General features: G+C 44.3%; 1 protein-coding gene across 1 annotated transcript in view; it reads left to right on the forward strand.

Moving 5' to 3' along the window:
- LOC105472932 (immunoglobulin superfamily member 5) overlaps positions 1 to 9,465 on the forward strand; it is a 60,497-nt gene extending 51,032 nt beyond the window's left edge. The window contains 2 exon segments of the mRNA XM_024790030.2: positions 508 to 587; positions 8,483 to 9,465. Of these exon segments, the coding sequence (XP_024645798.2) occupies positions 508 to 587; positions 8,483 to 8,575 (173 nt within the window). The 3' untranslated portion in view covers positions 8,576 to 9,465.
- Positions 9,466 to 14,745: the final 5,280 nt, after the last annotated feature.

The following is a 14,745-nucleotide window of genomic DNA, read 5'->3' on the forward strand; positions in this document are numbered from 1 at the left end:
CATGGCTGCCTCCCATGTGTATTCTAGATTGCATCTTTCAGATTAAAAAAAAATCCAGAGAGCATGGACTGTTTCCTTTGATAATCTGACCACAGCTTCTTGCAGGTTCCTGTTAGTGAATATTTACTCATTAGTATTTTGAGCAATTAATTATCTTGACAAAAATCATGGCCCAAATCAAACATCTCTGTCTCTTCTATCTCCATTTGTCTGGCATTTATCTTCGTTGATCAGCTATTGAAGCTTTAGATCATTTTGTCTCTGGGTGAAACTAATGTGTCGAGAAAGAAATTGATTTTGAGTTAGTTTTCCATATTTTTATTTCTTTAAGGAAATAACGTTCTAAAGGGATGGGATCTCAGGGAATTTAAAACAAGTGTTTATGGTTAAGGATTATGCCAGGGGTACTACATAAAAGCAAATGTGTTTCTTTATAAATCAGAATTGTTAGAGCACACAGCTTGGTTTTTGCCCCTTAATGACTCTAAAATTGTTCTTTTATTGCAGAAACCGCTTCTCCCCCTCCAAAATCCTGTGAATCCAGTGATCCTGAACAAAGAAGCAGTTGCTGTGGCCCTCCTTGACAGGTGGTTTAGACCATTTCCCCCCTTTTTGGACTTTTTTGGCCATTTAAAAATTCTTACCTTGTGGTGGGTGATTCTAAAATGGTGCACGTTGTGTATTCATGATGGCGGCACATTGCCTTTCCTCCCCTCCGTATCAGTTGGTCAGCGTGGAGAGATGGGGCTGAGACATGGACTGTTTCTTGCCCTCAGTAGCAGTGGCTCCAAGATCAGGGCTGGTTCTGGGTGACAGCTCTGGGTTCACATTTTGGGAGGATGTGACTTGCTTTGGGACATAACCACCTGAGTTGGCATAAGAGTGAGCAGCATATATAATGTGCCATTTGTTCTCATCAAGCCATGTTCTCCCAGGACTCAAGTCCGTTCTGCTCTCCTGGTTACCCGGCTCCCACGTGGTGCTCATCTGTACTTGGACCCTTGGGGTCTTTGGGCTCATGGAAGGATGTACTGGGTTTGAGGATCAGGACAGAGAAAATGTGGCTTGCTCTGCATGCAAGTTCTATGCTGATAAGCTCAAGGGTTGAAAAAATCCTGTCGGGGTTAGAATTTTAGGGGAGAGAGGAGGAGTCCTTGATGGTTAAGGAATATGGCCAGAATGGCTAAGAGGCTGGAGGTGCCATTAACCTAGATAAGGAATGTTATGGGTGGAGCAGTTTAGGGGGAAAGATCAGACATCTAATCTGGAGCTTGTAGATTCTAAGGTCTCTGTTAGATATCCACATGGAGACACTGGAAGTGTAGTTGAATTCAGCAGTCTGCAGTTCCAGGGAGAGGCACTAGCTATACATGCCGGTTGGTTGGTTGGCAATGTTTCGACGGGAGCTGTCTTTTCACAGGGTGGTTCACTTAAACTAAACAGTCAACTGGCAGCACTGAGAACATAGTATGTTAATTTGCTGATGTAGAGTCAGCACTGGTTATCACACATGAACGAATTAGCGTTCTTTTTTTTTTTTTTGAGGGGAGTCTCGCTCTGTCGCCCAGGCTGGAGTGCAGTGGCACAATCTTGGCTCACTGCAAGCTCCGCCTTCCGGGTTCACGCCATTCTCCTGCCTCAGCCTGCCGAGTAGCTGGGACTACAGGCACCCACCACCACGCTGGGCTAGGTTTTTGTATTTTTTATAGAGACGGGGTTTCACCATGTTAGCCAGGATGGTCTCGATCTCCTGACCTCGTGATCCGCCTGCCTTTGTCTCTCAAAGTGCTGGGATTACAGGCGTGAGCCACGGCGCCTGGCCTAGAGTTCATTTTACATCCCAAATCATAAATTAGGTAGAATATATATAACCAATACCCCTTTCTGACCTGTACAAATGCAACTTCGAACAAGAAGTATTTCAATGAGATTCTGTGATTTTGTCCCCAATAAGTATAGATGCTATCTTCTTTTAGCTTTTGGAAAAGGTAAACTTGCAGACTGGGTTTCGGATAGCACGCTGGGCCAGATGGGTTGGGTTTGTTCTGTTAGGAGCTGCTTTACCTGAGGGGACGGTGCTCAGCAGGTGCCTGTGCGGCCCCTGATCATTCTTTCTTGGCACAAGTATTTACCTGAGTTTCCAGGGAGTTCTGGGAAATAATATTCCTCCCTGCAATTGGGATTCAGCTCAATAACCTACATCTTGCAAGTGATGTGTGTTTTTCAGGCCTGGAAGGAGAAAGGGAGGGCTGATTGATGCTCAGTCATGTACTGGGAAACCTAAGATGATACTATTAATATTAGTGTCAATACAGGTAGCCAGACAACAAGACATATGAGGGGCCTGGGGTGTAAAGGAAGCTGTGCCTGAGTAACAAATCGTTAGCTCCTGGTACAAGTTCCAGCGACTTTCAGGCTGGGTGTCAGGAAAATGGAGAGGTAATGTTTTTTTCCATCAGGACCACTCTCTTTGGCCCTGATGGAAATCTTTTGATGCATTTAATTTGCGTATATCTTTTGATGCATTTAATTTGGAGCTGGAAGGGAAGGTGATGCAAACAGGTTTCCTTTAGAAGGACGTCTCTGAGTGAGAGGTAGCGGTGGAAGGGAGTAATTGTCAGGCTGTGAGGTGGCTGGCTGAGGGCTCTTTCCCACCCCAGCTCCAAGCACGGACAGCCAAGAGCACATTTAAGCCAACCATGATTTCCACAGCCCTTCTGTGGTTATCTTTGTCTATGAAGTGTGTTTCTATCAGACAAGCCAAAGTGTTCAGGTCTGGTGCTGTGGGGAGGGTATAAGCTGAGAGGAGATTCAGAATAGGGTCATGCCATGTAATTCTCTTTGAGATACATCTAGTATGAATGAGGAGGAAGGGGAACGTGAGGTGCATTTGGATACCCGAGTGGAGAATGACGTTTTGGAGCTCGGAGTGATGCTTCTTGATGCTCGTAGTGTTCTTTTGAACATACACAGGGAGAGAAACTTAAGAGGTTTCTGCTACTGAAACATGTGCCCAGCTAAATAATCAATTGGTGGAAAAAGAACAGTGACCCTCGAGGTGCTGAGCCCTGGGGACTGGTAACATATCCTCGTGTTTCTTATTTCCTGAAGGGTTTGTCGTCTTCTAGGGGAGCCGGGCACCTCATCAGAGAGTGCCAAGGCCCTTAAGAAACAAATCAGGACTCTAGGAAGTTGAATTATCTTTGGCTGGGCTAGAAACTGGTGAGGGTTATTAAATAACTGGATCTTTCTACTCATTGTGGGGGGACTTTAGGACAAAGTCCTAAAGAAGAGGTCTATCTTTGATTATGACCAAAGAAAGACTTTGCAGTCATGGGCCCAGGCACGGCCTCCACGTTGCCCATTTGGAGAGCCTGGATACAGGATGTACCATGGGCCATGTTTCCTGGGAGGCACTTAGAGGAGGAATGAGCAAAATGGGCCACAGGGGAAAGGCTGGGCCTGGGGACACAGCCGTTCCCTTCCATTTCCTTGGTCCAGAGAAGACATAGACCTTGTTGTGGTCAACTGGCCACTTGAGAGCTGCCAGAACGGCGAAGCCACAGCTTGTAGAAGCAGTCAAGGTGACGTTGGCACAGAGGTTCCTTTTAGGAACTTCCCCAGGCCCTGCAGCCCTGCCAGGCCTCTGTCACCAGGTTCTTGCTGTGTGGGCTGATGAGAACCTCCGAATTCTGAATTCCTTGTTCCAAGGTGTGAAAACAGTGCAACTGTGCCTTCTTTTCTCAAAACTTTCTCCATTCTGCAATAAGCCTTAGTTCCTTATAGGGCCCAGGAGAGGCAGCTGAGAGCTATTCAGAGCGCCATCTCAGTGTTCCTTTCATCCTCCTCTCCGCATGCCTCAGTATGACTCCAATTTGTCAGAGCCTCCCGCGCTGCTGCCGCATGTTTCCTGCACACAGGCCTCCCAGGCCCAGAGCTGGGGCCCAGCAGGGCTCCTGCCCGAGAAGCCGGCTTGTTAGAGTTCAGGGTTGTTGACTACAGATTGCACTATTTTGCAGACACCCCGCATGAAGCTCAGGTCCTGAAAAGCCTGTAGATTAGACTGAAAGATCTCAAGCTGTGAGCCAGCCTGACGCAAATGCTTTTCCGATCACGGTTGCTGAAGAGCTAGTTGGGTCAGATAAATGGCCTATCCATGGAGACGCGGCAGGCACAATAGCAACTAAAGCTCCTGCTTTGTCTTAATAGATCGCAGAGCAGGATAGTCGGTTTTGTGAACAGGAGGGCAACTGCTGATCACATACTTGCTCTCTGCTTACGCTGCATTCTCCTCTGCTGAAACTGGGGATCTGTTAACACTCAGCAGTTTCTGGAGGACTTAACTAATGGATGACGGCTAGTCCAGCATTTCTAGGTGCTCAATAAACAGTTACTCATTAAAGTGGGGAATACCTTCCATGCCGAGCATTACGCTGTCACAAGCAAGGTACTATAAGGTGCGTGCATGTGCAGATAGACAAAGTTCCTTTGCTTTTTTTTTTTTTTTTTTTTTTTGAGATGGAGTTTTGCTCTGTCACCCAAGCTACAGAGCAGTGGCGTGATCTCGGCTCACCGCAACCTCTGCCTCCCGGGTTTAAGCGATTCTCCTGCCCCAGCCTCCCGAGTAGCTGGGATTACAGGTGCCTGCCACCTTGCCCAGCTAATTGTATTTTTAGTACAGACGGGGGTTCACCATGTTGTCTAGGCTGGGTTCGAACTCCTGACCTCAGGTGACCTGCCCACCTCAGCCTCCCAAAGTGCTGGGATTAGAGGCGTGAGACAGCGTGCCCAGCCTTTTAAAAAGTTTTTTGAGACATGGTCTTGCTTTCTTGCCCAGGCTGGATTGCAGTGGCACGATCATAGCTCATTGTAACCTTGTACTCCTGGGCTCAAGGGATCCTCCTGCCTCAGCCTCCCAAAGAACTAGAACTACAGGCACTTACTACCATGCCTAGCTAATTTTAAACATTTTTTTTTTTGCAGGAATGGGGGTCTCACTGTTTGCCCAGGCTGTTCTTAAACTCTTGGCCTGAAGCAATCCTCCCACATGGGCCTCCCAAAGCATTGGGATTACAAGCACGAGCCACTGCACCTGACCCCTACTTCCTTTGCTGTTAATCCCAATCGGTTATGACAAAACTGTGATTAGATCACTATAGATGAATATACCACCTAAAAATAGCATCATGTTTTGGGTCATTTAGAAAAGTTAAATAATTTCATATCAAACTGCCTTCCCACTCCTTTGTGATTGGGGACACTTTGGTTTTCTCCAGGGGTCCATTGCTTCAATACGCCCCCAGGATGGGGAAATTTGATGTGCCAGGGTTGGCCCACAGGTCGTTGATGAGGCCCTTGGGAAGTCCAGATTCATGGTCTTCACCTCTAGACATCAGGACTCAGGGAGTTGAGGAGGTGTTTAAGCAGCTCTGCTTTTTAGGTCAACTCAGTGTGGCTAGACTTAAGGGTTATTGGTTACCTTACAGCAAGAGGTGAATCAGGAGTTTTGGAAAGGGAAGAGTGGCAGGTCCCCAAGCACCAGTCTGCCTCCTCCATAACTTCACCCTGCCCGACGGGTACTCAGCGATTTCGTTTTGCTCAGCATCCTGAGGCCTTCATAATGGCCCGTGCTTACCCACCTGGAGTGGGTGCTACTGGGGTTGGTGGTGCCCGTGCTCTTGCTCTCTCTGCTGGGAGTTAGCTATATTTCTGCAAGTAGAGAAGTGTCTGGACACTGAGTCTGGAGTCTAGGAAGGCACCCAGCTCAGGGTGGTGTATGGCGTTAGTTGGAACAGCAGGTTTCCAGGTTACTTGTACTGCCACCTTCAATGTGACAACCCTCCAGCTCTCTTCCCTGAGTTGTACACATCTGTGTCTACATCTCAAGGCTGCTGTGGGTCTCTGCATACGGCATCTTTGTCATGAATCACCCAGCTCAATTTTAATAACATCCAACAGTTACTAAAACAGGAAACTAGAACTTGAATATTTTAGGAAAGGACAGAATTTGCTGCTGCCCCAGCCTCCCATAACTCCTGCCCCTTTGGCATCCTTTCAGTTAAGGGCCAGCATGCCAAGAGCACACACTGCCATGGAGACGAGCAAGACAAGATGCAGTGGTGAAACCATGTTTTCAAACCCTTAGTTATCCCCTGATGCTTTCAGTGCCTGGAATCCTTAGAAAACTTCAGAAAAGTGGGGGCATGTCTCAGGAGCAGTGTCATGGGAGACAGGCTGGGGTTGGAGTTTTGACCCACCAAAGACCAGGCACTGTGGCCAGGAACTACAGGCACAATGGCTGACATAGGCCGGGTCCTCAGGAGGACGCTGGGTTGTAGACAATGGGAAGAGGCACCAGTTCCTAGAATTCTTGGCCCCCAGGCTGCCTGGAGCTCCCTCTTTTGCTCATCTCCATCTCTAAGCACCCTCTCCTGCCAATTTCTTCCCTGAACATGAGACTTCCTGCTCAAGAAATGGGGCAGTTCTTGTTCTTGCCACCACCTGGCAGAAATGGTGGATGTATTTCCTGAATTCTCTATTCCAGTTTTCCCAAAGAATGCTTGCTGATCATGGAGGTGCACCCGGTGCCTATAAATACCTCTGCCTTGGTACCCTGCTGGCGTAGCAGCAGCTCCCAGTACAGCTCTGTGCCAGGAACACACTGGGTACTTGTTAAAATGCACACTCTTGGGCCTCCGCCAGACTTTCTGGATCAGACTGTCTGGGAGATAGGGCCAAAGAATGAGTATTTTTATCAGATTCTCCAGGTGATCTGCTTTGAGGTGATCTGCTTTTTGTCTCAGGGTGAAAACTCCACAGACAGGTATAGCATTGTTTCTAAGGGAATGTGTTCCCTGATATCTAGAAGTCTTCCTGCAACTGTGCATTGAGAATGACTTGCACCTCGTGTGCCTGCTCCACTGACCTTGCTGCAAAGCACAGAGAAGAGTTTGAGATGCTTATGGTGGTGCCATGATCAATGCCAAATGAAAGGCCTTGACACCAAATACTCCACTGTCCATGTGGCACCCTACCAGGGGCACTTATTTAAACCTTCCATATTTTAGATGGGTCCTAAAGCACATTACATTAAACATAAATGAAAAAGTAGAATCCTAGACTGTAGAGACTCAATCATGGATTAAATTGTAAGAAGGGTCAGAAGGAAAAGAAGATTGATTTCCAAAACTGGCATATACAATATGACACTTTTCTTCTCTGATTATTTCTCTGATGACTGAATCTACAGTTAGAATACGTAGTACTGACATGGTTTTCTAGACAAGAGTTTCCCTATTGGTTAAATAGAATGAATTTGGGTGTAACTGTAGCTCAAACACATCAGGGTAAAAGTAATAAGTAAAATTAGAAATTCTTACTAAAATTTGTGATCAGTTGCTGGGAAAGGCATGCTTTTTTATTTTTATATGAAGCCAGGGGATTTGCAAATGTTTTGTATTTTAGTGAATATTTAAAACAAAGAATCCTCCTTTTTCTCTCTTTGTCCTGTGCCTTAACTCACTGTCAGTGTATTTTTCTGGTTGTTTTAGGAAATTCTCTGTCTCTGTCATTTTCGGAAGATGGGCATATGAACAACTTGAGACCTGGATCAAGTCTTCCCCACAAATCACCCCCTCATTGAAACAAACAGAAATACATACTTGATAAACTTAGAAAACAGCGATGTTTGCACAACCCAGCAGTGAAAGCAAAAGCAAACAATGCAGGAATCTCTAGCATATTCGCAGCAGAAGGCGCACATCTTAAAGCATTGCTGACATAGTTTCATCTGCTGTCCAGTTTTTTCTGTTATCGGGAGTCAACAAATTAAAAGCATTAACCAGAGTAATTCTAACCTCAAGACTCGCTAGCATTCCATTGCAATGTGAATAATTTATCATGCCCAGTTACATTATTTAATATGTTAAATGCAGCTTCTGTGCCCTGGAACCTGAGCTGCCATTCTCAGGACTGGCAGGAAAAAGGTTTTGCACACATTTTAATAGGGCAATGTTATGAGACAGGCATTGGCGACTCTGGAGGATTAAATGGTTGGTTTGGGATTACATTTCTGAATGAGAACAGGGAAGACTATGTTTCTCCCTGATAGGGAAAGGAGACAGATGGGTGATCTATCTGCAGTCAGTTCTTCAATTTTGTCCCCCTCCTCTAAAAACAATGCGTGCTCTTTAAGAAGCTTAGAAATATTTTATATTTTCATAAAAAAATCTAGTCAGTAAAGCAAGAACTTCACAAATCCTGATTCTTGGAATTGGATTGCTCTTTAGGACCTGAACTTGGAAAACTTCTATATTGTGTGTTATCGGAAATAATGCAAGAAAGGAAGAGCTTATTTTAACATTTTTGTTCCTCTCTGTACCTTAATTTTATCTTAACAGATGAGTGAAGCTTCCTTTTCAAGTATGCATTTTACAGTGATCTCAACCCACTAAACTGACTTTTTTTCCTCCTCTGTTGCCAGGAGGCTGATCAATGTCCACCCAGACCAGCAAGTCATCCACAGGCTTCTTTTAATCTGGCCAGTCCTGAGGTCAGGAATACAATTGTAGTATAGCAAAGACTTCCCCAAGCTCCACTGAGCACTTGGCTGACAATTTACAACGCGGCGATGACATCCTTCCTTTCCATCCTGAGACTGGCCTGCAGCTTTGCCAACATTACCTGAAGAGGAGATGTCAGAGTCATCAGAACTGATACTTGACAGTGAGAGAAGGAATTGATTTTTCCAGATTTCAAAGTAGAATGTGACTTTTAAGAGGTTTCAAGGTTTTTGTGAATTCCATGAAGTTACTAAGTAAAAGCTGCAAATTCATCATAATTTTTCTTAACACTCAACACTCCTACTTGTGAATCCAACAAATGGTAGATGAAAGTCTGTATTCTACCATGACTTTCAAAAGTTTTTATTATCTTAAAGCATATGAAGATGATATTTATGTATATTTAATATGTAGGGGTATTATTACATATTATTAATGAAATACAAGTATAAAAATTAGGGTCAACCAAAAATCTACAATTGACTTCAAAACTGAGCTCAGTTAAAGTAAGATTCAGTTCTAACATGGATGTGCATGTTCCTAAATATCTTATGATTGAATATTTACATGAAGACATTCATTTTTATCTGCCCCCTTATCAAACCTATTTGCATCTCCTCAAATGAAAGAGATACGGCTTATGCTTTGCAGAGGATGGACCTCACCTATTCTGCACACCATGAAAAAACTGGAAATGGGCATTGTAGTATTTAATTTATAAAAACACCAAAAAATGTGTATTACCTTTAACTCTTCACTATTCAGGTGGTAGTTTAAAGAATCACAGTGTTCAGGAATCAAGCATTTTCTGAGATGGAAAACAAGAGCCTTCGGCAAAAATCCTTCCCATCTTCACAATTATCTTTGCTGACTGTACATTCGCCTCATTGAAAGTTAACATGAATGTTATTATGAAGAATAAATTGCTGCCTTTGCCAAATATTTTTCTTTTTCCATGTAGATACAGTCAGTGAATTTCACTGCTCATTCTACCCCTTCATATTTAACCTAGAGGCAAGACTGTGATTTGACCGTGCTCTGAACTGGTTGGTGCAGATTTCTATGCTGGTTATAATTAGCAACTGCTTTGAGGCCCTCAAGCTCAACCATGCTATTGCTAAAGTCGAATTTGACTTTTAAAATGTGTCAGGATTTTAGTGAATTCCTTACAGATACTTAGTAATAGATGCACATTTGTCATGGCGTTTCTCATCACTCACTCCTGCTTGCTAATCCAACAAATGGTAGAGAAGTCTTACACTACCATGATTTATAAAATACTTTTATAATCTTAAATCACATTCAGCCCTACCCTGGACTGTCCTATAAACTAACAACTAACTGAAGGGATGTATTAGTCTGTTCTCATACTGCTAACAAAAACACACCCCAGACTGAATAATTTTATAAAGAAAAAGAGGTTTAATGGACTCACAGTTACACATGACTGAGGAGGTCTCACAATCATGGTGGAAGGCAAAGGAGGAGCAAAGGTACATCTCACATGGTGGCAGGCAAGAGGGAACTGCCTTTATAAAACCATCAGATCTCATGAGACTTATTCACTATCATGAGAACAGCCCGGGGAAAACCCACCCTTATAATTCAATTTCCTCCCACTGTGTCCCTCCCACAACATGTGGGGATAATGGAAGCTACAATTCAAGATGAGATTTGGGTGGAAACACAGCCAAACCATATCAAAGGGTATTTCCTGGCACCATGTGGAGCTAGGCATGTGTTTTGATAGGCTTATGCTCATACTGTATCCATTCTGATTGGTCAGTGCCCATACAATGTCTGTTCTAATTGGGCAGTGTTCATGGCTTACTGGTTGTCATCCATTTTGAGTATCATCTCTGCTTAGAGGATCCTGAAAAAAAAAAGGTCATCTCTTCTAGGACCATGTCCCTAATGTGAGAAAATTGGCTGCCTAGATTCTAGGGAGTAGAACTGAAATGCAAAATCTCAAAAACCCATAAATATTGCTATATCATATTCCTAAGAGTCTTTTCAAGGGAAAAAGTTGCCAATTCAACCGGTCAAAAATGAGACTCATTTATTATACTAATTTCTTTATTCCCTGTCAAAATGGTTCTGACTTTTCACTATCATTCTTGAATGGATACAAGGAGAAGAGAAAGACAAGAAGGTTCTTGAGTCTCTTTAGGCAGAGCTAGTGGGTGAATGCTATACTCTTCACTTAATAATTTATTCTCCTTAAACCACCACAGAAGTCAGATCCTAAGATAAGGCAAATGACATGTCATTTATGCCTTTTGTAACTTTTGCAGCACCTCCTATTACTGCAAGTGTTGAGTAAATATTGACATCAAACTGGTCAATATTAAGAAAGGCTACATATTAAATACAATAAATATTTTTGATTTGCTTGCTGCTATAAGAAGAATATTTTGTGGCAATTTTGAGAGTCCAAGGGGTTGCATATAAAATATAATTGAAATTTAAGTTTTGAAATCTGGAGGACAATGGTAAATAATTTCCACAGAAGGTTCTCCAACTTAGTACATGCTTGTTGAGTCACACTCAAACTATTCTTCATTTATCAGATTATGGGATTTTTTTGTGGTGTCACTTATGAATAGGTTCTTCTTACTGAATCTTACTCCAGGAGTAGGGTTTCTCAAAGGGATCCCCTGGCCAGTTTTTATTTCACATTAGGTAGATGCATTACTTGAACAGAACTATCTAGAGTTGCACTGTCCAATACTGTAGCTACACAGTGCTATTTAAATTATTTAAACTAAATATACAATTCATTTTCCCGGTTGCACTGGTCACACTGCAAGGGTTCAATAGCTACGTGTGACCAGTGGCTACTCTACTGGACAACGCACATGGTAGGTTTCCATTGTTGCAGCAAGTTCTGCAGGAATGCTCATCTAGAGATAGCTACTTGGAAATGACCTTGATGTGTCATATCATCTTCATATGCTTTATCCTTTTACATAAACACACAATCTGTGTTTTCTTCAGTGTATGTCTGTGCACTCAGCCAGTTTCTATTTAGGAATCCTACAACACCCAAGGCAGCTCTCAAGAGAAAATGGTGTTTTGCTGATGTGGTAAATTTCCATCTCACTTCTGCAATGCAGAGAGCTGTGGCAGGCTCAGGGGGGTGGGATGAGAGGAGTCAATCAAAGCAAAACTTCATGGTCAAGGTTGTTTCTCAGGAAGATGCAGCTCTCTGCTAATGAATGTCCTATGAGGGCTGCAATTTTATTTAAACAAATACCCCTTAAAGTTTTATGCCATAAAACCCTAGCCAGGGAAACCATACCTGCCCATCCCTCCCAGTCGTCTTTTACTTCGGTTGGTCTGTCAGATTCCAAGCAGGACCCATGTGATCAAGGCTCTTCCATAGTTTACTAAGGGTAGGACCTAAGTGGTGATGCCAATGCCTTGAAGACAACTGGAGAGCTTGAGAGCTTCCTCTGCTCTGTGTGGCCCTGACCTTGTAAAACTGTTAGGGACACTAAAGTTTGGTCGCATGTTCCTAAGAGTTTAATGACATAAAAGGTTAATGGATGAGGCTGGACGCAGTGGCTCATGCCTGTAATCCTAGCACTTTGGGAGGCCAAGGCAGGCGGATCGCTTGAGGCCAGGAAGTGGACGCCAGACTGGGCAACATGGTGAAACCCGTCTCTACTAAAAATACAAAAAGTAGCCAACTGTGCCTGTAGTCCCAGCTACTTGGGAGGCTGAGGCACAAGAAGGTTTTGAACCTGGGAGGTGGAGGTTGCAGTGGGCCGAGATCGCACTATTGCACTCCAGCGTGGGTGACAGAGTGAGATTCCATCTCAAAAAATTTTAAACAATGGCCAATAGATGCTTCAGAGCAAACAAGAGATACCATGCCAGTACCTGAACCCCTCTGTTAAAGTGCTTGTTGATGTCTTTGGGGAAGAACACCATCTTGTGTGAAGATGAAGGATGGTCCGCTCTGTGGGACATATGAGAACTTGAAGAGTTCAGAGATGGGAGAATCAGGTGAGAGCAGGACAGGAAGCAAGCGTTCAGGGGAAGGTAATGTGAGGTGAAGGTCTTGACAGGCAGGTGGTCCAGTAAGCTGGGAGCCATGCCTATAGGCCTGAGGAGCTGTTACCATCCACTGGACCAACGGGGCAGAGAGAAGATGATGGGCCAGTGTGGAGAGTCAGAGTGACAGGGCTCCAGCCATCCATTCTCTCCTTTCAGTCTCCTGCGTGTGCCTCCCCCTGATCACACCCAACCAGAGCCAGAGGTCCTGGAGCCCATCAGTGTGGTCCATATGGGTCAGTCCCCTGGGAGGACTGTGCTGGATGCAGAAGGTGGGAAATGGATGTGGAGGGGCAGGCAGAGCATTTAGCAAGGAGAAATTGATGAATGGAGAATGTAAAGCGGATGGGAGGAGAATGAATGATCCATGTAAAGTCAGAAGGAAGGGCGTTTTGCCTGCTGGTGCTCCATTGCTTACCTTCCTTAGGGATGAGGCCATTTACTGAGAAAGGTGTAGGGGCTAAGAACTCAGCTCACTGAAAGTTTGCTGAAAGTCCTTTACATGCTGCAGATGGGTAGGAGAAAAGGCATACAAATTTATTTAATGTATGTATAAGGGAGCCTTCAGAACAAAGACCCAAAGATGCAGGGGAAATTATTTTTATGCTTTGGCTTAACAAAGTATAGACTGCCATGTAAAAATGTGATTGGACGAAAAGGGTAAGACCTAATGCTGATAGACTGAGTGGGGAGATCCAGCATGACCTGTCTGCCTAGATTCTTCTTGGCCTCTCGGAGTATCATTCCTTCCTGCTGGGCGTGGGGCAGGACTCACTCTGGAATGGAAGTCTTGTGACCTGCAGTCAAGCAAGATAGGTCAGATAATTTCCTCATGGCCAGTTTTTATGTAGAATATGTTTAAGTGTTATGGCTGGCTTTAGAGAAAAGGAGTTCTGGTTTCTATGGCCTGCCTTGGGAAAGAGGGATTATTGTTTCAGCTCGCCTTGGGAAAGAATGAGACTGAGAGACAAGAGGGCAGGAAAAGGTCAAATAAAAACTTCTGCTTCTGAGGCCTTCACTTTGGGGTATTGTTTTCTGAGCCCCAACAGAGCATCACTGGGAGGAAAGGAATTTGGCTGCATTGAACTTGAGTAGCTCCCATCTTTGTTGCCTACTTCCATCTTAGTAGAAAAAGGGAATTGGATGGCAGGCCCTTGAAGTCCCTTCTGGCACTTATCTTCATAGAGATATTCTCTCTCTCTCTCTCTCACACACACACACACACACACACACACACACACACACACACACACACACACACACTCATCCTCACCTGACATGACCCAGCTGTTAGGACCGAGGCTGCGCTGTCTGAATGCGTGCAAGCTTCCCTTGTCCCTGCCGCATTGGGAGGGAACTGTGTTTTCGCGGACGGTAAATATTTAATTCTCGCCTAGCACAGTGTGTAAATCATGCCACAGGTGGTGATAGCCTCAGGGAAAACCCGCTTTCCAACATTTATGAAGCACATGCTCCGACTTCAAGCACAGACCTTTACAAAATGCAGAGTGTGGGGAAGCAGGCTGGGTCCCCGGCTGAAAGCAACCAGAAAATTGTCATTCTTCTGTTCTTGGGGAAGCCATGTCATTTATAAAAATACAATGGGATTCTGATCCTGAGGACTGGTGGGAAGATTTGTGAGAATTATTGCCCCGTCAATGTTTTCAGACATTCGTGCTCTGCCTCCTAAGAATACTGGGTTGACGCAGTGGAAAATTGATAAGGTTCCAGGAAACTCTATGGGGAAATGTAGTACAGAATGCATTGATTCTATTTCTCTTCAGAAACCTTAAGGATGTATGCACAGGGAAGTGCATTTTGGAACAGGAATGTTTACCCAAAGCCTGTACCATCATTTTGCCTTGGAAGTAAATCACTTGTCTTTGGTTTTACAAGCTCACTGGTGGAAGGAACTTGCCTTGAGTCTCAAATGAGACTTTGGGCTTTTGAGTTAATGCTGGAATGAGTTTAGACTTTGGGGACTATTGAAAAGGGATGACTGTGCTTTGCAGTGTAAGGACATAAGCTTTTTGGGGGCCAGGGGTGTAATGATATGATCTGGATGTTTGCCTTCCTGACACTCATGTTGAAATGTAATCCCCAGTAGTGGAGGTGGGTTTAGTGG

This window comes from Macaca nemestrina, chromosome 4 (assembly GCF_043159975.1).
Source record: "Macaca nemestrina isolate mMacNem1 chromosome 4, mMacNem.hap1, whole genome shotgun sequence".
Lineage (NCBI taxonomy): Eukaryota > Metazoa > Chordata > Mammalia > Primates > Cercopithecidae > Macaca > Macaca nemestrina.